The 23,932-nt window shown below is 41.8% G+C and overlaps 1 protein-coding gene across 2 annotated transcripts in view; it reads right to left on the bottom strand.

The window, feature by feature from the left end:
• btaf1 (BTAF1 RNA polymerase II, B-TFIID transcription factor-associated) overlaps nucleotides 1-23,932 on the bottom strand; it is a 49,592-nt gene that overhangs the window by 10,374 nt on the left and 15,286 nt on the right. For both annotated transcript variants that reach the window (XM_034223705.1, XM_034223713.1), the window contains exons 21-27: nucleotides 11,447-11,625; nucleotides 11,200-11,356; nucleotides 9,946-10,055; nucleotides 9,553-9,754; nucleotides 9,220-9,368; nucleotides 8,934-9,086; nucleotides 1,029-1,150 (exon numbers count right to left, since the gene is read on the bottom strand). In XM_034223705.1, the coding sequence (XP_034079596.1) occupies nucleotides 1,029-1,150; nucleotides 8,934-9,086; nucleotides 9,220-9,368; nucleotides 9,553-9,754; nucleotides 9,946-10,055; nucleotides 11,200-11,356; nucleotides 11,447-11,625 (1,072 nt within the window). The remainder of the gene's footprint in view (nucleotides 1-1,028; nucleotides 1,151-8,933; nucleotides 9,087-9,219; nucleotides 9,369-9,552; nucleotides 9,755-9,945; nucleotides 10,056-11,199; nucleotides 11,357-11,446; nucleotides 11,626-23,932) is intronic.

The following is a 23,932-nucleotide window of genomic DNA, read 5'->3' as shown; positions in this document are numbered from 1 at the left end:
TGCATTTCAAAGCGGTCCAGTAAGAGAAATGTCATTAAATGCTCTGTTTTCGCTGTCTACCTTTCTCTTTTTTGAGCACGCCATTTTAAATTACGGTTTCTCTCTTCTTGTCTCGTTTCAGTGAGTCAGCATAATAGATTCAAACACACACAGACTGCACCGATTTGATTGGCTGAGTAGCGTCACCTCCTTAAAACATTAAAAAAAAAAAACTTTTTAAAACCTTTTTATCTTTAACATTTACAACAACTTGGAGCCGCGCTGCGTGGAAACGGCCTGCTGAACGGACCTCTGTCACCTGTCAGCGCAACTTGAATGATGCCGTTTAAAAATAAAGGGCGCTGCCGGCCGTCAGCGAACCGAGCCGGCCGTCAACGGCCCGCTGACGACCGGCTGTGATTCTCCAGAACACACAGATGGCCAGTCCGCCCCTGGGTGGAGGTGAAGGGAATGAGCACTTTTACAGCCTTTTTGGCGAGGTGGGGGAACTCGGTCTCCACAGACAGCCAAAAGTGTGCAAGTGACACTTTACTCATCTTTTTCTCGTTATTTTGTTCTCACGCTACGCCTCCCCTGAAGCTCTCTGGCAGGGAGTCGGGCCTCACACTTTGAAAACCGCTGTTCTACATTATTGTTATTTTATGGTTATTTGTTAATGTATCCAACCCAATTTGTGTTCTTTGAAATTGAAAAGGATATTGTATTGTGTTTGTTACTTTCGTTGCAGTTGTATATGTCTTAAGCGTAATTTGGCTTGGCTTCCTATTTTGTATGGACATGCTTTTATTTTGAAGGAGAGTTGGCGCTATTGACAGGAAGTTGTTGTTGCTATGGAAACAACGTGACGGAGAAAGTAAACTATAAAGTTTATGGTTAAGTGTTAGCACCCCCGAAGAGGCACAAGCTCTTACGTTGATATTGGAGATTTCAATAAATTAAATGTATATAAAAAAGAAAAATGAATAACGAAATTGAAACCCGAATAGTACCCCAAAGAACGAATATTCGGATACAGCCCTAGTGGATACCTGAGGTAGTTGTCTCCTGCCAGGATGCAGATGGACTGCAGCGTCTTGCCGAGGCCCATGTCGTCACACAGGATCCCGTGCAGCTTGTATTTGTTCAGGAAGGACAGCCAGTTCACTCCGTCCTGCAAGATGACAAGCACCCACACTGAGATCAGTCCACCAATATCAACATTAAGGAATCTTATTCAGTGTATTTGTCGGTTAAAAATATATGCTATAATTCCTCTAGAACACCTACTAGTAAAAAGGGAAAAGGCTCTGGTTAGCCTTAAAGCTAGCACCGTTAAGCTATACACTAAAGAAAAATATGTACATTCATGTTCAGTTTTCTTATTATAATATAAACACTTCATACAGACCATTAAGTTATTGAATAGCCATAAAACATGCCATATTATTATATAAAATATGTTATGAATGGACATATATGGCAATAGGAGAAAGTGGCTATATTATATTACTATTATTATAGTCATGGGCTCGTCTCAGCAGAGCTGCCTTAACCTGTTGAGCCCTGAGCCTGTTTTTCAGGACTCAGGCTTGAAAATGACATTCCCAGAACAAGTGACTATATCTTCCCTTCTAAAAAGGGGTACATTAATAATCTTTTTTCTCAAAGCAATGATAAACCTGTGAGTTGGATGTAGAAAAGTCAGAATCAATATAGATTTTTTTTATTTTAAAGTAAATTCAGATTGAACATAGTAAAATAAATGTAAATTATTGTGTCCGTCCAAAATAAAACCATTACTTATAGTGAAAACCACCCTTGAATGATGGGATAGCATACTAAACGTTTTAGGAATCCAAACTATAACATATAATAAGTACCATGTATCAATATTGATGCAAAACAAGTGACATTTGACCTTTTTCGAGGTTTAGAAAAAAATTAACCAACTTCTGGGGTCATTTGGGTGGATTTTCAATATCTCTGGCCCCCCTCGGTTGATTTTGATGATTGACACCTCTTTTTAACCGTTAGAGCCAATAGAATCGAGGGGAAGTTCCTAAAATCCATCTAAACATTACCCATTGGTGAATGAGTGATGCGTAGCCAGAATGCCCAAAACCGGAAGCTGTCATGAAAACTCCGTTATTGACATAAATATGAAGATGGATTATCAGTAATCATTTCAGACACATTAGATTGTTCTCAAACTTTTTCTGTCAGTCCCCCACTTGGGAGAAAAAAAAAAGTCAGGCCCCCCCCCCCCCCAACACAAATAGTCACGTAATGGGCCAAGTTAACATTTATTAAAATACATCAATATGAACATGAGCATTCCTTTCAAAGAAATCGCTTTGCTTGAACACTGATAATAAAACAATGCTCCATACGTCTGTGTGGTCAAAAAAATAAATACATAATACAATTGTGTAATCCCTTTGGCAAAGTATTGCAACTTATTGTTCTAGCACTTTGCAATTTGTGCAAAAAAATTAAAAGAAAGAAAATGCTGATATTTGGCAGAAAAGTGTGTCTTATCACAGCATTAGTGGCTGCAATGAGCCACCAAAACGGAGTTGCAGGCTCAGTGGCAGCGCCAGAGATTTATTTTGGGGGTGCTGTGGGGTAGCTTGAAGTTTCATAGAGGGTGCTCAAATACAGTGGGGCAAAAAAGTATTTAGTCAGCCACCAATTGTGCAACTTCTCCCAGTCCCTGGCGGCGTAGTGTGTTACTGATGGTAGCCTTTGTTACCTTGGTCCCAGCTCTCTGCAGGTCATTGACTAGGTCCCCCCGTGTGGTTCTGGGATCTTTGCTCACCGTTCTTGTGATCATTTTGACCCCACGGGGTGAGATCTTGCGTGGAGCCCCAGATCGAGGGAGATTATCAGTGGTCTTGTATGTCTTCCATTTTCTAATAATTGCTCCCACAGTTGATTTCTTCACACCAAGCTGCTTACCTATTGCAGATTCAGTCTTCCCAGCCTGGTGCAGGTCTACAATTTTGTTTCTGGTGTCCTTTGACAGCTCTTTGGTCTTGGCCATAGTGGAGTTTGGAGTGTGACTGTTTGAGGTTGTGGACAGGTGTCTTTTATACTGATAACGAGTTCAAACAGGTGCCATTAATACAGTTAACGAGTGGAGGACAGAGGAGGCTCTTAAAGAAGAAGTTACAGGTCTGTGAGAGCCAGAAATCTTGTTTGTTTGTAGGTGACCAAATACTTATTTTACCGAGGAATTTACCAATTAATTCATTACAAATCCTACAATGTGATTTCCTGGATTTATTTTTCTCATTTTGTCTCTCATAGTTGAAGTGTACCTAGGATGAAAATTACAGGCCTCTCTCTCATCTTTTTAAGTGGGAGAACTTGCACAATTGGTGGCTGACTAAATACTTTTTTGCCCCACTGTATTTAGGGTTTCCCATTAAGGTACCGGGCGCTCCAGTGGAATTTTCTACTGCAACACTCCCCACACGCACAGTGTATCCACGACTGTTACAATGAAGGCTCAATAATCAGCTCGCCGCATATAGGTGTAAGCAGGGGTAAAGTACTATTTTTATAGGTGGTGTGTGGACTTCACATAGGGGGGTCCGGGGACATGCTCCCCCGGGAAGATTTATTTTTAAATATTGAAGTTAAATGCATCAATCTGGTGCACTTTGAGAGCAAAATGAAGAGATCTATGGATACATCTCAACACCCATATGAAAAATATTTACTTTTTCTTTATGGATATTTTACAAATCACCCTTTTAAACTTTATTCTTTTTTTACTGTCATATAGTATTTCCAGGGATGCAAACTCATCAGGTATGAACAAGGTGACAAGGATCCGAGCCCCCCGACCCCACGGAATATCGGCTTTAAAATGAGGAATAACAGAGGATTTTAGCAGTCAGAACAACTAAAGCAGTTAATGATAACAGAAACGCCAAAGAGTCACATCTAATAGAAATATATAAAAGCATTTATTTTAATTGTGTAGCAGTCAGTTTATCATTTTGGCAGCACTGTTGAGCATTTTGAAAATGTATTTTCATGCCTCTGTGCAAGGCTTAGTCTTTCTATCTGTATGGCCACTGGTGTAAAGTAACCAAGTTCATAAACTCAACAAGTACTATACTTGGGTACAATGTTGAGCTACTTGTACTTTACTTAATTATTTCAATGTTACGCTACTTTGTTCTTCTCCTCTACAATTCAGAGGTAAAAAGTGTACTTTTACTCCACTACATTTATTTAATCCCTTTAGTTACTTCACAGATGTGGATGAATGATGTGAAATATAATCAAGTGTTAAATCAGACTTTAGTTCCACCTGGAGTAAATCCACCAGCTACCCTGCAGTATACAAAGTCATTCAAACTAGCTGCTCCTTTACCAGCTTTGAGAACACTTTCATGATCAATCATTATAAAACACATCATATATATTATTCTGAAATGGACCAATCTGCACAACGACTACTTTTACTGTCGCTACTTTAACTATATTTTGATGAGAATACTTTTCTACTTTTACTTGAGGAACATTTTGAATGCAGGACTTTTACTGTAACAGAGTATTCCTACACTCTGGTACTTCTACTTTTACTCAAGTACAAGATCTGAGTCCTTCTACTTTTACTCAAGTACAAGATCTGAGCACTTCTACTTTTACTCAAGTACAAGATCTGAGTACTTCTACTTTTACTCAAGTACAAGATCTGAGTGCTTCTACTTTTACTCAAGTACAAGGTCTGAGTACTTCTACTTTTACTCAAGTACAAGATCAGAGTACTTCTACTTTTAATCAAGTACAAGATCTGAGTGCTTCTACTTTTACTCAAGTACAAGATCTGAGTACTTCTACTTTTACTCAAGTACAAGATCTGAGTGCTTCTACTTTTACTCAAGTACAAGATCTAAGTACTTCTACTTTTACTCAAGTACAAGATCTATACCACCTCCGTTTATAGCCTATGAAAAAAAACGATTAGAAAACGAAGGCTAAAGCTAACATTAGCAGATAGTGACAATGTATGCTAGCTAGCTAGCTCAACAATAATATTGCAGCAGAAAAACTTTTCAGTGCACATCACGCTCTGACGCTCCGACAGTGAGCTCTGCTCTGAACACCTGAACGGCCCGTTCTAACAGCTGTTCACAAGCGGTCCAGTCTGTACCACAGTGACTCCGGACCACACAGTTCATATTAACGAACGCACCCGTAGGTAATGTAGCTGCTGAAGCTAGACCATCATCGCGGAGCAGCAGAGCCGACAGGCAGGAAGACTCGAGCACACAGCTCTCGCTTCATTATAATATATAAAAAAAGAACACCATGCGTGTCATGATGGCACATAACAGCTCGAGGCTGCAGATTACTCCGGGTCCCAGACCCCCCCCATACCCCAAAAATATTTTTATTGCAGATCTACTTGAATCACACAAACGACCTATTTTGGATTCAAAACGGCGAATTTCGCCGAAAGGTGACAGGTTTGCATCCCTGATTTCATACCTAGTTCTGTGCTAAGTGTGTTAGCATTTCTTCGCTCAGGGCTAATTCAGAGCCTTTGTTATTACCCTTGTGTTTCGTTTAGCTAAAAATTGTTAATATTGTCTGATAGCTGAGTTTCTTCCCGTTAAGTGGGTATGACACATTCATAGTTTGTTAAATCTTAAGAAGCCCTCAGACGCTGTTTCTTGCAAGATGTTGCCCCTGTTACCAGGGGCATGGGGCTTAACTGGTTAACAAACATCTAAAAGAAAATGTGCACATCGCCATTCGACCACTTTAAATGTGACCTGCTCCATCGAAATCAGTCGCATTGACCCGAAGACACATTTTGAGTTGTATACACTGTTGGAAAGAGGAGATTCCTAGCTTTCTAATGATATCAGGATTGTTTTTGTACTCCAAATATTAAGCAAAGTATGTCACATTATATAATGACTGTCACCGAGTCATCATTTTGAGAAAAAGGCCTTCAAAGTTTCCTCTTCTCTGGAATCCATCGATCTGATTGATTATTAGCGGAGCAAATGATCAAAATACTACGGAGGAAAGATATTTTGGTTTGTATTACTGGTCTGGGGGAAGCTCGCGAGTGTGTGAGTGTGTGTCAGAGTTCCCGTTAATCGGTAATTACCGGACTATGACAGGTAAAATATGCTGAAGACAGGCAAATATAAATCTCTACGGTCAAAGTGTCCGGTCAACCGCATCAGTTGCGCAAATTGCGCCACTTATGTGACAGACAAGAATAGTCAATTCTAATGTCTAACACTTAATATGGAGAAAGAGATGTCCTGTATGGGTTGATTGTGCGTTGATCTGTTGGTAATGCCTCGGGGTTCCGGTGGGAATGTAAACAAATGCATAATGCTGTGCTATACTTTGTGGCCTCACCCAGTTGCATAGCGACGCTTATTGTTTAGGTGTCTTTTAATAAGCAGGTAGTCATATCATTAGCTAGAACTAGCTAGATCTGATCGATATGGACATAAACGCGAGTGAAGTCTAATCTGACGGGAGAGAGAGATCAGCTGCTGCTGACGAGTCGACAGGCAGCTCTGCATGATCACATGCAGCGGTGAGCGGAACGAAACACACACTTCAGGTTAGAATATCACACGTAGCTATTTTAATTACCTCTCAAACTACCTAAAATAGCTATAGATATGTTTAGTTTCACTGTCGGGTCACTCATCACTGATCCGCGAGCTGCATGATACTGACGGGCTGTCAGGAGAGGGAGAGCGCTCCGTTTATTATTCTGTGTTATTGTAAATGACTGAACACGTTTGAATAGTTAATCTACTATAATTAGTTTGTTTAATATCGAATCATATCAATTTGTTTTAAAGCTCAATAAATAACAAAGACCACCTTTGACCGGCACTTTTCAAATTTTGTCCGGAAGATTTAAACTTTAACGGACATGTTGACCGGCGAAAAAATATTCTAACGGGAACTCTGGTGTGTATATACGTGTGTGTGTTTGTGTATCTTTGCATTTGTGTGTATTGTGTTTGTTTCCCGGGGAAAACACTCACGAGAAACACCGGCTGTTCTTCTCCGCTTGTAATTATGCCGTTACACGCTTCAAAGTTGTATTTATCATCTGAATTTTGCGAAACAAGTTTAATATTCTGAAAGCCAAGACTTTGTTTACTTGAAATCAGATGAAAACAAACTGTAACGGACCCTGCCGTGTTATCTACGATTACTATACGCCAGGGGTGCCCAACCAGTCGATCGCGATCGACCGGATTCCCAGTCGATTGCGAGATGTGTCTAAAAAAAGAACAATATTCAGTTTTATCGTTAATGTCCTATAACAAAATCTTCCTGTGCCAGAATAATGCACTTGAACGCATCAAAGCTTTGTGATTGGCCGGCCTGATCCCATGTGTCGGGGCGTGGCTGGTGGGCAGTGGGCACTAGTTCGCTGACGTTGTCCGTGTCAACAGGAGTGACAGTCCGCACACACACAAGACCGCAATTATGGCAGAAGCAAAAAAGCCCCAAATATATCATTTTCACTCTGAGTGGGAGGATGATTATTTTTGTATCTATTCCAATTCAAAGTCCATCTGTCTCATCTGCAATGCGAGCGTGGCTTTATCGAAGAAGGGTAATTTAGGAGCGGCATTTCAAAACCGTGCACAAACGCTACGAGACGGAATTCCCTCCTAATTCTGCCCTACGCTCCAAAAGGGGAGGGGCCTGAAAGGACAGCTAAATGCACAGCAGTCCATTTTCACCAGGGCCCAACAACAAGAGCAAGGCTGCTACCATAGCATCTTATCGTGTCAGTCACGTTCTTGCGAAACACATGAAGTCTTTCAAAGACGGCGAAGTTGTGAAAGAAGCATTCCTGGAGGCTGCGACGCGCTTTTGGGGGACAGTAAAAATAACAGTAGCATTTCAACAGGTTTTTGATATGATAAAAACTCAAGTTAGATACCGTTATTAATCAGCTGTAAGTTTTAGTTTGTTTGAACTTATTCATTATAATTATTGTACAAAATGGTATAAGAATGCAAACTTAAATTGATTATAGTCTATTATCAATTCAGGTTAAGAAACTAGTGTTGCTTGCATCCTTAAAGGCATTTATTTTTATACTCTACTAAAATGCAACAAAAAAAGGGTTTGATTCTATTAATTTGGTCTTTCTTATTGCACTTTGGCAGCAGATTCCTGTGTAGCTTCAGATCTGAGTTGTCTTATTAGTAAGCCTAATTTATACTTTTGTAGCAACACTATTTTTATATAATGGCAAAGAAAGGGTTCAGAGTATTTTCTTTTTCCCCTGTGTCATATGTGGCAGCACTGTTCAATGTTTCTTGAAAACATTACCCACTGTGTGACGTGTGAATAAACTCCAACTCTGTTTCAACAACACTGTTGTGTAACTTCAGTTAAATACTTGTATGTGTGTAGATTAGAAAGAGGTAAAATAAAGGATCTGCAGTATTTTATGAAGTATTCATCGTACGAAGGTCAGTTTTATACAAGTAGAAGTGTGTATTTACCTGGTAGTAGGCTGTCAGTAATGGCTACGCCTCTCTATTTGGACTGGTAGATCTCGGCAGACTGGCAACTTTAAAAGTAGCTCTCGGTTCAAAAAAGGTTGGGCACCCCTGCTATACGCCTTGCATTCATAATTTCAGTCGGAGGGAGGGGAAGCTGCGCTGCGGAACAGCAGACATCTTCCCTTTACAAGCTTCAAAAATGTATTTATCGTGTGATTTTGGAAATAAAAGTTTCATATTCTGAAAGTCAAGACTTTGTTTGAAATCAAACAAAACACCTGAACAACTATTTTTTTACGCAAATCCACGTTTATTTTCGAATGAGCCGTTGTGACTTCCGACTGATTTCGATCACAAATGTATCTGGTCAAGTTAGCAATTTTTTTGCATTGCCAGCATATATCATTTAAAGCGGACACACACCTGCTGGTACTTCCTGAGCTCAGCCTTTATGGGCACCGGGATCTTGTAGTTCTCCAATTTTCTGCCATCTAGTAGTTGCTCCAGGAAGTCGCGCTCTCTGGCCTTCTGGCGGATCAGGTCAGCAGACATGGCGGGGGGGTCGGGTATACCCGACTGTGGACAACGGGGAGAAAAAAAAAAAAAACTTAAAATGGAAAAACCAGGATAATGACAATATGTTTAAATGTATTCGAGATTGAAAGTGATTTCATTTTTTGCAGAGTGCTTTCCAGTTGAGTGCTCCTACCTCCAGGGGCAGCAGGCGGATGAGTGTAGCAAAGCACTGTGTGGCCATGAATCGAATGCTGTCACTGGGATCACTCATACGACCCAGCACGGGCACTACGAGAAGCACAATGTACGGAACAATGTCCACATCCAGCTGCTCCATCACACCTGGGGAGAGGCTAGTCAAGGACAGTACTGTAGAGATAATGCTACAAGGTCCATGCTAATCCGTGTACACTTCCACACACACTGTTCGAACTAAACATTTGTTATAAAATAGCATAAATCTGTTATGCTATACATGAATATTGTGCTAGCTGAATCAATAGTGAGTTTGTTGTGTGAAGGATACAGGCTAAAGCTTCGATGGCGCCCTCCTGTTTGGTGCAGTCTTCGATAGCAGCGAGCCAGGGGAGCACACACTCCAGGAACCCGTTCATGGTCTCCAGCATGGCTATCTTACTGAGCACGCCGACACAGCGCGCTGCCATGTGACGCACCGCTGTGTACGGGTGCTGCAGGCAGGTGAACAGATGGGGCAAGTGCTCCAGTAGCTAGAGGGGGGGAAGACACAGTCAATCATTTGTTTGCATTAAACACATTTTTAGGATGAATCATAACTTCAATCCCTTATTCCAACATGTTCAACCAATTAAATCTTAATATTCTGAAATTACAATATTAATTAATGCTGAGGGAAAAAGGCAGAAGATGTTGGTATAAAAGCCCAGCAGAGCAGCCTTACCAAGGGCCTGAGTTCAGCAGCCATGGCCCCCGCCATGACTTCCAGCACCTGTAGCGAGTTGACCAGTTCCTGAGCGGCAGCGTCCCCCCTCTCCAGCTGGATCTGCCTGTCTAAACACGGAAACAAAGATTCACATTTTTGAAAGCAAACATCCTAAACTACATAGTCCTGAAAGATAATAAATTGTGAAATTAATTTGATATACATATATAATCCAACCTTGGAACCATGGCATTGTTCAAAAGCTCGGTTATCATCTTTAAGATCCTACCATTATTTACTAGGGCAGCCTCATGCTGTACTGCAAAATACTTCAGTACACATGCGTACAAAGATTACTGGATCTTAAATCAAGTGAAAAGTAGGGTCATTTTTGTCAGACTTCTTTGCAATCAGATTTTTGAGTAGTAGATGGCAGTGACAGAGATTGTAGGTTTATTGCATTTATGCAAGGGCTTCACTTTGCCTGAGGTTGCCACTAAGCTCTAAATAATGAAAACTAAATAATTCAACTGAATTTCGCATTTCATTTTTTTAAAGAAAGCTGTTGCTAATTATTTTTTAAAGACTCAAGACACTCAAGGGTTATATTGTGATGGGCACAAAAGCTACAGCATAAACGTTGGCAATGAAAATTCAAGTCTCAGTGAGAGCCAGCAGTGCAACACGCAATATATTTAAGACCTTAAAATAGAGCAACAAAAAATATCAATAATGCAAGTTATACAATGGTGCAAGTAAACCATGTACATGTAAGATAGAATAATATAATGTAACATTTTAAAATGTACAGTAGAATAAACACTGTATACTGTCCAGTGTTTCCCCTAGGTTTACTGCTTTGGGGGGGGTGCTGTCTGAGGGGGGGGGGGGGGGTGGGTTGGCATTGGGATATTTATTTTCTAAATCCTCTGGAGCAGAGAGGGGAGCTGTGGATTATTGTTATTGATTAATGAATCAGTGTTTCTTAGGGTCAAAAACACTAAACTCACAACTTAAAATGAAAGCGTTTAGTTTATTTAATAAAAGAGCACATGTTCAATGTGAAAAGTGACAGTAGATTAGTTGCAATTTGGTGCTATATATATATAAAAAATAAATATTATTATTTATTTAAACACCTTGAATTTCAGGGGAGGCGCGGGGCTCCATTGGCGGGGCGCAGCGCCCCTCCAAGACAATGGTAGGGGAAACACTGCTGTCATTATATACAATACCTATCTAAATAAAAACGTATCAACAAAATCAACAAACCTATGTGTTGTTTTTCAGTCACTGCTGTCCTCAGTGGTCCCACGGTGTTCTCCCATAGGTACGGCAGAGACTTGGTGAAGTTTGAGCCAAAGTGCCTGGCAACAGTTGTCAGGGAGAACTCCGCCCCTCGTCTCTGAATGAGTAACGGCTTCTTGCTCTAAAAAAAGGGAACATACAGACACATACATTTAGGGAACAGGATGCGTTTACCCTTTTTCTATATTTAAGGGGAAGTGTTCTTCTGTACCTCATCGTTATCAGAGCTGATGGTGCTGCCAGGAGGAAGCTCCGTAGTGGGGATCTTTGGGGCTTTAGGGGTCGGCCCCCTCTTACTGGTGATGGCAAATGCTGCCCTTTGGTGGCGGTACAGGGTGATGATGCCTCGGGTTTTGTTGACCATGTGATGCGTGCAGTCCAACCCACTGCCTGAAGGCATGAAAATAAGGAGAGCGAAATGTTATCAATATCAGCAGTAAGCACTAGTTCAGTGTCAACACGATTATTGATCGTATTATTTTAATTTGACAAAAACAAAAAAAGCAAAGACAATACGTAGAGTAGTATTTCTCAACCTGTGGTACGCGTAGAAATCTGACAAATATTTTTAAAAATAAATAATTGTTCTTTCTTAAAAAATAAATCATACTATCAAAATACTACAACGAATGAAAATAAGCTTGAGATAATTGAAACTGTGGTTTAAATAAGTTCTAATAGGCTATTGTTGTTTTTAGATTTAGAAACGAAAACATTTATTTGATCTATTTATGGCGACCATACTACCCGCTAACGATTAGCGAACATTGCAAGCAAGCTAAAGAAAGCGGAATTATTGTAAAAACGTGGCTCAAAACGGGAGGTATTCGGAAGAGAGGTACAGAGGAGAATATTACCAGAGTGTGCAACACGATTTTGACAGGATAACAACTGGTGACTTCTAGAATTGTGTGAATAACATTCTGTTTTTAGACTTCTCTGTTTCAGTGTGTGTGCTCTGTATACATGCTCTGTAGTTGATCTGATTGAAATTGTGATTTTAATCTCAAAACCGCTACAGTATTTTCAAGCAGAAATTTGGGACAATTATTTTTCACAGAAACCTTAAAACTGAACTAACTGGCTGCTAGAGTTAACTTTGATTTAAACATTTGTAGAATACTAAGAGCTTTATTGAGATGGGGTAACTGTATTAAGGGTTGAACTCATAACTTGGGGTTTAATGTAATTGTAAACTATTGTGCCACTAAACAGTTTCATTAACAACTCAGGAGTGAGCCAGTTTACATTTCCTATTGAGGCCCATCAGCTGCAGAGAGTTAACTAATTAAAGGGGCGTGGCCCCACACAGGGCCGTATCCAGGATTTCCTAAATACTGAGGACCAAACGTGCAAGGGGGGTTCGGGGGATACCCCCCGAGATTTTTGGAATTTTCATGATCTACTTGGGTGCTTTTTAAGTCCTGTGGGGGGTCACACATTGGATAATATATCGATTTCAAACCATGTCAGTGGGCTGACAATGTCAGCATCAATTATTTTTGAAAGTGTAATGCATAAGAATCCGTTGATTGTTACTATTAATGATCTGCACATGCAGAAGAGGCTAACATGATCACAAAACATTGTCAACATTCATTTTCCATGTCTCTCTCCTTTCCATAACCTGCAGCCTCTCTTCCATCTTAATTACTCTCTCTGTCCTCTACTCTTTCTCTTTGTTCAATCGCTCCCTCGTTGTTCACTTTTTGCTCCTCTTCACTTGTCGCTCCTGCCAGTGAATTAAAAGCAATTCAGCAATTTAGTTAATTTCACTTGTTTGTTTGCACTTTTTGTTTTATTTAAATCTGTTTTGTTTGATTCTCAAAAGAGAACAAAGATGTAAACAAATTGTGTTTTATACAATTGTATGTTATTATGACATAACTGCAATAGATGTATGTTGTTTTACAATTATGCCTATTGTAAATGAAGACTATTGTTATAGATACATAGATAGATAAATAAATAGATGGGCTTATTAAGCCTACATTATTTTGTGTGACTCCAGTTCCTCCCTGACATCCATCACTTTCTCTCCCTCTCTTTCTCTCTCTCTCTCTGCCTCTCCTGTCTCTTCCTTACCAAAGCTGAGCTTCGATTGACGTAGTCTTTTCATTATATCTGAGTCAGTGTAAAAAGAAAACAATACAATGTTATATCTTCAATGTTTTACTCAAATTGAAATGAAAGAAAATCATTACAACATTTGTTAAAAGGTAATCCTTCTGACATTGGATGAATGTAATTAACTGTAGCTCTCTAGCTAGTTTATTCACGCAATTTAAACCAAAGTATAGCCTATAGCTGCAATATAAGTTAGTGTGCATGTTGTCGGACGTCCACTGACTAACGTAGAGCGTTCACACAGGATCTGCTGGTCATATGATGTCCTGATGAACAGAAACACAAGCAGCCCGCTGGACTCAGATCTCTAGATACCTCATCACTCCTTCGCTGCTCCGGTTCAAGTCCGGGCTGCGGTGGTTTGTTGATACATGTCGTCTTCTTCTGTTTGCTTTAATCGAGGCTACGTAGTTATGCAGCGCCCCCATCGTCAGTAAATGGAAGTACTACAAAGAACCGTTTAGTGCAATTATTTCACAAGTTTTGTTACACAGCTCGAAAAATATTACCGAGGTCCGGACCTCGGTGACCTCAATGGTGGATACGGCCATGGCCCCACAGCTGTGACCACTCAGCAATCAGGCATCCATTTTAGGTAGCACTTTCCTGGAGCGTCAGACAGACGAAGACTGACAAAGACAATAGGCACGTTCACTAGGGCTGAACGATTAATCGATTTTAAATGATGCAATTATCAAATCGCAAAGCCTGCAATTTTTTTAACATATTTTTTACATGTATTAGGGCCCGAGCACGGAGCGCTAGGACCCAACGGCGTCCTAGCATGAAGTGCGAGGAACCTATTGTTCTTCGTGGTATTATTATTATCCCACACCATCTTTCCTGTTTTTGAGGGCTTTAGGACGCTCAAAAAGTTGTATAATTTTGCACGGACGCCAGGACCGGTGAAAATAGCAACATTCTGGAGTCAATGGGTTCAAATTGTCCAAAATACTTTTCCCGTTTTGTGAAAGATTTACGAAGTTGCACCGTAAATCCAAATTACCTGAAATGTTGCACACTTGTCCGGGTGGACCTGCTCTACAAATAATCCTATTGGACACCTAAGCTCCGCCTACTTTATTTGTATTAGCATAATGTTCAAAACAGTGAAATATTCACTTAAATTTCAATTTTTAGTTTAACACCAAACTTCGTATACAGCATCGGTGGAGGGTCAGACAAAATACCGTAGAAAATGAGCATGTTCAGACGATAAATATTGCCACCATTAATCAAAACGTACTCGCAAAAAGGCGGGGCTTAGAAATAAATGCTCATAACTCATCAACAATGTATCCAAACATCACAGATGTTGGTGGATATGTTCAGTCTGTCTTGGGGAATAGGCACACCAAATAATTTTCATTTTGGACTATAGGGGGCGCCAAAAACACCACCAATTTATAAATCAAGAACGGATGGGGGAATTATTTATTTTGTTGTTACACATACTGTGGGGTGACTACGAACTGAGATTTAAAGTGTCACAACAAATGCATTATGTGGGCGTGGCCTATACATTTTTTTTTTATTGCGATAGCATAAAATGAGCAAATTACTCCAAACTACTCGCATATAGTTTCTGATATTCACGAAACGCTGTATACAAATGTCTCTTATGATTGCGGGCATATTTAAAATGTGCTTTTATTAGCCCCGCCCCCCAGAAAGTTGGCCATTTTGAAAGATGTGCGTTTTTCATGCATTTTAGCAAACTCCTCCTAGGGAAATGATTGGAAAAATTCCAATCCAGGATACATTTAGCCCCTATCCAATATGATGCTAAATTGCGATGAACATTTTTGATAGCTAAATCGTGGAAGTCGTATACTAACAGCGAATACACAATTTTTGACGATTAACATGTCGCAAATTACTCCAAACTACTCGCATAGAGTTTTTCCGATATTCAAGAAACGCTGTATACACATTGCTCTTATGATTGCAGACATATTTCAAATTGCCTTTCATTAGCCACGCCCCCCAGAAAGTTGGCCATTTTGAAAGATGTGCGTTTTTCATGCATTTTAGCAAACTCCTCCTAGGGAAATGATTGGAAAAATTCCAATCCAGGATACATTTAGCCCCTATCCAATATGATGCTAAATTGCGATGAACATTTTTGATAGCTAAATCGTGGAAGTCGTATACTAACAGCGAATACACAATTTTTGACGATTAACATGTCGCAAATTTTCGCGAACTCCTAGGGAAATTATCGAAAAAAATCCTATCCAGCACAAGTTCAGCCCATATCCAATGTGATGCTAAATTGCGAAGGAATAGTTGATCGCTCCAACAGGGAGCTCGTAGGCTAACGGAGAATGTACAATTTTTGACAAATTATATATCAGATAAGCTACTGAGACCTGCCCGTCTGCCTGGCACATCAACTCTCACATACACACACAAACACACCCACACACTCACTCACTCACCTACTGTTAGTCCAACAACGCCCTATGCTGGCGGCATATTCATTACAACAGACACCTATACACTCCCTAACCCTACTGTTTATTTGTAGATATCTCCTAAAGCCTACAAATAAAGTGTGAAATGTAGGCCTGTTACATATATTATTGAGCGCTATATATTATACACACTGTTCTGCTTTCTGCACTGACCTCAGCAGCTGTTCTCACTGTAAACATCGAGTCACAATGAACGCAGTTGTATTACAAAAAAAATAGCCTAACATCCAGGGGAGATGTGATTAGTGAGTAAACAAACGGTAAAGGGCAGAAAGTCTGATGCACATTTCATCATCTTAAATAACTTCTATTCACAACGGGAACAGTTTGCAGAGCTGTGCTTCGTTGACATAAGTCCAGCCATGCGTCACGCCTCTTTTAAACATCACTGTTGGCTGAAATCGACTCCGGAGAATACATCAGTGTACCCTCGGTTATAGCTCCTCCAGAGAGACTCCTCTTTCCTCTCTCCTCCACATCAGTGTACCCTCGGTTATAGCTCCTCCAGAGAGACTCCTCTCTCCTCTAAATCAGTGTATCCTCGGTTAGGGCTCCTCCAGACAGCCTCCTCGATAATCGATCCTCGACGAGCCTTAAGAGAAATTTGTTTTCCTTCGACACGGCGCGCCGACAACCGTTTCCGGGTTGCTGCCGGAGGACCTGGGACTCTGGGAAGCGAACATTTGAGAAATGACAAACAGCTCATTTCGGTGGTATCGCTGGTGTTTTTATCCACTCTTGCTAAAAACATGTGTATATTCTCCATTCCTGTTCATGTGTCTTCTCGCAATTATTACTGGCCCCGTGAATCTCCTAATTGCTATAACCGGCCTGCTCTCGTCTATCCCACATGCTCCACTGAGATCCAACATCTAGTAAAAGGTGGCCTGTGGAACTGCCAGTCAGCTGTTCCTAAGGCTGACTTCATTTCTGGCTACGCTTCCCTGGAGTCTCTGGATTTCCTTGCTCTCACCGAGACCTGGATTACTTCATCGAACACATCCACCCCAGCAGCTCTCTCCACAGCATATTCCTTCACCTATACACCCAGACCCACTGGCAGAGGAGGTGGCACTGGTCTCCTGCTCTCTCCCAAATGGAGCTTTTCCCTCTACCAACTACCTAACTTCACTCCTTCCACCTTTGAATTCCATGCCGTTACTGTAACCCATCCTATACAATTAACCATTGTTGTTTGTTTGTAGCCTTTATTTAACCAGGTGAAAGCCCCTTGAGAACAAAAGATCTCTTTTTCAAGGGTGACCTGCAGGACATTAGTTACACATGTAACATAAAAACAACAGAACAACAATAAGGATGACATACAACATAATGTACAGGGTACAATTTACAAACTCTATTTACAGTGACAGGTACCATGAGTATCAAACAGCATGTTACCCAGCCGAGTTTTAAAATGATGCAGGGGAACCAAAGTGCTCAGTTTTAAACATGTTTGCAGACTGTTCCACTTTAGTGGAGCTGCACAACTAAAAGCTTTCTTCCCTAAGACAGTCCTAGCACTTGGCACATTTAATAAAACAAAATCATGAGATCTCAGGCAATATGTACTTTCAATTCGTCGAGAGATCAGATATAAAAAGGTAGTTTACACAACATGGCTTTGTAAATGAACATGTACCAATGACTGAGCCTCCGTACAGTTAGTGAAGGCAGACCTGCCTTGGCATACAGGGTACAGTGATAAGTGCTTTACATTTAGTAACAAATCTCAGCGCACTGTGATAGGCGGCATCTAACTTTTCCAGGCAATGGGCAGGTGCATTCATATAGATCAAATCACCATAGTCCAGCACAGGTAAAAAGGTCACAGTGACTAGCCTTTTCCTGGCTTCAAATGAGAAACAGGACTTGTTTCTGAAAAAGAAACCTAATCTAACCCTCAGCTTTTTAGATTAATGACCTGAAGTTTAAAAGTAAGACAATCATCAAGCCAGATACCTAGGTATTTATAACAGGTAACCACTCCGAGTACTTGTCCTTGCATAGTAACAATATCCAAAGCAGTGTCTGTAGTCTTTTTAGCTTTAGAAAAGAGCATTACCTTGGTTGTTCTCTACCATCCACCAGGCGCCTTGGGGGACTTCTTGGAGGAATTAGATAATCTCCTCTCACACATCCCTGAAACTGGCCCTCCCACTGTACTTCTCAGAGACTTCAACCTCCAGACAGGGAAGATATCTGAACCAACATCTCTTTTAACCGCCTTAGCTTTCTCACTGTCTCCATCCCCATCAACTCATAAAGCTGGCAATGTCCTAGATCTCATATTCTCAAGGAACTGCACTACTTCTAACCACTCTGTAAACCCGCTTCACACCTCGGATCACTTTTTCATATCATTCTCTCTACCCCTTTCCAAACATAACAAACTAATCTCTTCTAACTCTGCACCTGTCCGCCGTAACCTTCGTTCCCTCCCCCTCTACTCTTACCTCATTGGTGCTCTCAGATCCATTCATCCTATTCCAATCCCCAAAAAATGTTTTATATCCCCTCCACCCTCCTGGACCCCCCCAGAGCCCCTTCCCCCTCCTCCCTTCTTCCAAGCGACTTCGTTAACTACTTTGAAAAAAAGGTTGATGATATTCGCTCTTCTTTTTCCGACTCCATTACTCACCACTGGGTCATCAGACCCACCATTCACCCACACACTAACTTCTTTTTTCCCCTCTCTCTCCAAGTGAGGTTCTTAACCTCATTACCTCTGCCGTCCTACCACCTGTTCTCTGGACCCTATCCCCTCAAACTATCGCTCCTGATATTCTACCGTTTCTCACCCATTTCATCAATACTTCAACTTCTGGTCACTTTCCAAACAGTCTCAAGGAGGCAAGAGTAAACCCTCTCTTAAAGAAACCCACTATCAACCCGTCCGATGCTCTAAACTACAGGCCTGTCTCTCTCCTCCCGTTCCTGTCTAAAACACTTGAACGCGCTGTCTTTAAACAACCCTCCTGTTATCCCCATCAGAACAACCTTCTTGATCCGCACCAGCCTGGTTTCAAGGCAGGTCACTCGACAGAAACTGCTCTCCTCGCTGTCTCTGAGGAACTGCACACTGCTAAAGCAGCCTCCCTCTCCTCTGTCATCATCCTTTTGGACCTGTCTGCTGCATTCGACACTGTGAACCATCAGATCCTCCTTCGCACTCTCCAAGAACTTGAAGTTTCAGGCTCTGCACTTTCCCTTCTCACCTCATACTTCGAAGACCACACCTACAGTGTAACTTGGAGAAGGGCCGAGTCCGACCCTTGTCAATTAACTACAGGGGTCCCTCAGGGCTCTGTCCTTGGTCCCCTCCTCTTCTCTCTGTACACAAACTCGCTCGGATCGTTCATTAGCCCGCATGGTTTTTCCATACCATTGCTACGCTGACGACACCCAATTAATTCTGTCTTTTCCCCGTTCTGAAACCCAGGTCGTTGCACGCATCTCTGCTTGTCTAGCAGACATCTCTAGGTGGATGTCTGCTAACCACCTCAAGCTTGACAAGACTGAGCTGCTTTTTCTTCCGGGAAAAGAGTGTCCCACTCTTGACCTAACAATCAACATCGGCCCCTCTGTTGTTTCCCCGACTCAGACTGCAAGGAATCTGGGTGTGACCCTAGATAACAAACTGTCCTTCACTGCAAACATCGCTGCTACAACCCGCTGCTGCAGATACACTCTTTACAACATCAGGAGGATACGTCCCCTCCTGACCGAGAAAGCGACGTAACTTCTGGTCCAGACTCTCGCCATCTCACGCCTAGACTACTGCAACTCCCTCCTGGCTGGTCTACCTGCATGTGCCATCCGACCTCTGCAGCTCATCCAGAATGCAGCGGCTCGTCTGGTCTTCAACCTTCCTAAATTCTCCCACACCACACCGCTCCTCTGCGCCCTTCCAGTAACTGCTAGAATCCACTACAAGACACTGCAGGGTTTCCCACACAGACTATACTTGGGCGGGCCGCCCAGGTATATTAACGGCCGCCCAAGTATATTTCGCGACCCATTTAAGTTTTGTTTTTTTATATTCGTCCGTGACCACGACGCCATCTGCGATAGATTAACTTGTGGACAATGATCTCTTGCTCTACGCCTCCTGTGCAGTCCCGGACTGGCCATCGGGAGGTTTCCCGATGGCCAAGCCTGTTAACACAGGGTGACTGGCTATCTACATGATGTGGCCTGCCGACACTGTCATAAAGATCATAAATCAAAGCTCGGGATAACCTCAGCTCAGGTGAGGTAAAGGACTCTTGAGTGTTTAGATAGTTAACTTAGTCTAAGTTCTCAGTGGGTCTCAAACGGTTTGGTCACCATTTATGTAAACACATATTTCCATTTGAGAGGGAAGTGATAGTAAAATATGCATGAATAAATAAAAAAAGTTAACTAGGTGAAAAAAGTTAAGATACACTTTTAAAACTTGTTGAGAGCTAAAACTAGTCTTTGCTGCAGCCTCAAAGAGGAGGGAGACAGGAGAGGCTGATTCAGGAGCACAGACACACTCACAACTATAAATGAACAAGTTTCAGTGTTTTTTTCATATTGGAAATGGGATGTTATTGGTTACGGCCATGATTTTATGATTATTGAAATGTATACAGTTCTGTTTCATATAGGTGTTTCCATAGATCTAGTCTCTTTATTTTCCCCTCAAAATGCACCAGATTGATACATTTAACTCCAACATTTAAAAACAAAACTTACCGGGGGAGCATGCCCCTGGACCTCCCCTAGAGGATTTGAGGCCCACCCCCACTTAAAATCACATTGATAGATTCCTAAATAAATTTACAATTTTATTTTTTTAAATAGTAACCCATGTCCATATGTATATTTGTGGGTAGTAGATTTAAACTATAGGGCTATCACTATGGGCCCTACCTGTACCTGTTCGCTCTGCCATCGCGTGAAGGTCTGCTAAAAAGCGCCCAACAGAAAGGTTAATGTTGTTACAGCTAGTTCTTCCCCTTCGCTACCGGCCTCTTAAACAAGGCCCGTAAGAGCGAACCTACCTGGCAATAAACCTGTTTCTGATTCTGATCAACAGAGCACAAGCTCCGCCAGCAACGCAATAGTGATATGCACAGTTCTCTCTTGAGAATGAGACCCTGTGTCTCAATGAGATTTTCACCTGTATAAATAAAGACTAAATAAAAAAAGCTTCTTTTTTTTTTTAACTGAACAAAAATTCAAATAAGAGGGGGCGGAGCTTATGCCGGCTCATGCGGGACCTGGCAGATACTGTCTAAAATGCTGCGGTGAGGACACGCAAGGATTATTAGATCAAGGATTATTTCTGAAACAGTAAGGAGCTCAAAGGCTTTCTCTCTTGCCGGTTAAACCACAAGGTGAGTTCCTTATTATTTTCTGCTTCTTCACAGACACTCTGTGCAGTACAGGTTAGCTCTGAGTGTTAGCGATGCTAATGTAAACACAGACCATATTACGTCCAAAACAGTCGGGCATTGTTTCTGATAGTGCTGTGGGTCCGCCGCCGATATTACGTCAAATCGGCTGCAAATCTGGATCAGCTCCGTTGTAACTCCGTTTTTAGAGATTTGGGTACGGAGGAAAAGAGAAGGTTTTATTTTATATACACATATTTATGTATAAAAAGACATCAAAAAGTGCATTTTGCATGACAGGTCTCCTTTAATGTTCAAAAAGCTCTTTATTTTTCTCATACTGCCTGTGCTGCAGTACCTCTTTTCACCCTCTGTCTGAAACCAGAGCCCAGTCTGCTCCGATTGGTCAGCTGGCTGGCTCCGTTGAGATGCAGTCAACCGCTTAGAGAAGTCTCAGAAAAGTCCAGCCCATATCACGTGCAATGTGTTGGGTCATTAGACAATAAAAGCGAGTGTTGTAACGGAAGAAATCAAAAATCCAATGAAGGTGGGATTTTAGCCTTTGCATGCACAAAAATCTATATTGCACACTACTAGGGATGGGTGTCGTTAAGGTTTTAACGGTACTATTACTTTTATCAATACCGCTTATCGACCCGGTCCTTTAACGGGACTCTTGAACTCTTGATCGGTTTGAAAAAAAGAAAAAAGGTAAATTAATTAAACAAATTGTAAATAATGTGAATTATAGAACTGTAAAAAAAAAAACAGAAAACAAGTATTTACTGCATAAACACAGTGGTAAACAGCAACACAGGTGGGGCATACAGGTATGCTGCAGAGCTACTAGAAAGACAGTCGAAAACGGTGCATTCCTCCATCTGAATGTGGTGCACTTTTGCAAGATGTTTAGACAAATTGCTCGTGTTACCGCCCTGACATGCTAAACTCTTATTGCACTTTTGGTAACGAGCATTGTCCACATCTAGACGGGTAACATTTAACCACACCTTGGAGCGCTTACTTCTCACCGTCATCTCTGTCATCTCTGCCGTGTGCGTGTGTTGCATGCATGTAGCAGCTGCGTGTGTGTAAATAGCCCCGCCCCCTCGCACACAGACGGGAGAGAGAGATCTCTCGTCTGGATTGGAAAGATCAAAAGTACATCATAGATGCATTTTGTAGTCTTATTGCATATTAGAAACGGAGTTGGCAAAACTAAAACTGCAATATAATGTTTATGTAGCAATAATTCATGACATTTTTTTAAAAAGACCGATAACTTCGGAGCTTAATGGTAAAAATTATAATAATAACTTGGATTTCTATAGCGCCTTTCATAATACCCAAGGTCGCTTTACAAGGAAGAACAGGAGTATAAACAAATATTACAAAACAAAAGGCAGTCAGACAAACAGTTTAGACCAGGGGTCGGCAACCTTTTTGATATGAATTTTTTTATCAGCGTGCCAACGATCGAGAATTATCAACGGGGGGGTTGAGGAGTTTGACACTCGTGAACTATCAGCAGGAGGGCGGGGGGAGCCTCGCTGCGGGGAAGCAGTGTGTGGACCTGTCAGCGCAACTTTTGATGCCGAATTTAACGAATACATTTAAATAATTGGTTTAAACGGCATAATAATAAGGACGATCGTCCGTTCTGTGATTCTCCAGAACACACATGTTATGATATTAGGGTCATGCAGAATGAGATGAGATCTCTGTCCCTTTAAGAGAGAGAGAGAGAGAGAGGTGTGACTTGTGCATGTGTGTTTGTGTATGGTAGAGCGACAGTGAGGGAACGTGTGTATGTTTCTGGAAGTGAAACGAGGAAACAGAAAAACAGAGGTCTGTGATGTATTTTGTGAAACAGAAGAACAGCTAAATAAAAGCAACGGCCTCCCAAGAAGAGCTCGCCTCTCTCCAGTTATTTAAGCTAAAGTGTGTTATTGAACCTGAAGCTTGTTGCTTCTGCCCTCCTCGACTACGGTCTGGGAGCCGACAGGAAAGTTCAACACACAGATGGCCAGTCCCTTTGTAGCATATTATGTTTGATGAGATGAGCAGATCGCCACTGGGCTTTCAACTAAAGACACAGCCACGCAAAAACTGCGGCATTTGTACAGCTCCTTATGGGTACTGCAATTAGTGAAGTGCTTTCCTCCGTGGTGAAACGATCAGCACCACGGAGGAAAGCGGCAGAAAGTCGCCTGGAGTTAAAGAGGGCAGGGCTGCGTTGGGTGCATGGCTTCCTTCTGCAGGTAACGGGGAGACGCGCTCTGGCGGCGGTCTCGTTCAGGATCCGAAAATACAATTTAAATATTTTGCACTTATTCCTAGCGTGCCACTGGTTACGGTGCCGACCCCTGGATTAGACAGACAAAACAACAAATAGATTTGGGGCCAAAGTCCTTTGCAGACAGATGGGACTTGAGGGCCCTTTTGAAGGCGTCAAGTGTGGGGATGTTGTGGATCTCCGCAAGGAGAGCGTTCCAGAGAGTGGGGGCTGCCATACTGAAGGCTCTATCCTCGAAGGTTCACAGGTTGGTGCGGGGGGCCAGAGTCTGAAGACCGCAGGCTCCGGGGTAGGGCATGTGGGAAGAACAGCGAGCACCATTAGCCTGGTAGAAACCGGACCTCGAACCTCAGCAGCGGTGATGGAAAACACCCCAGTTGAGATGGCAGGACTGAGGGAGGGTTCGTGGATAGTCCTGGGAGCGTGGCAGAGAG

This window comes from Gymnodraco acuticeps, unplaced genomic scaffold (genome assembly GCF_902827175.1).
Source record: "Gymnodraco acuticeps unplaced genomic scaffold, fGymAcu1.1, whole genome shotgun sequence".
NCBI lineage: Eukaryota > Metazoa > Chordata > Actinopteri > Perciformes > Bathydraconidae > Gymnodraco > Gymnodraco acuticeps.
This window is presented reverse-complemented; position numbering and strand designations above follow the sequence as displayed.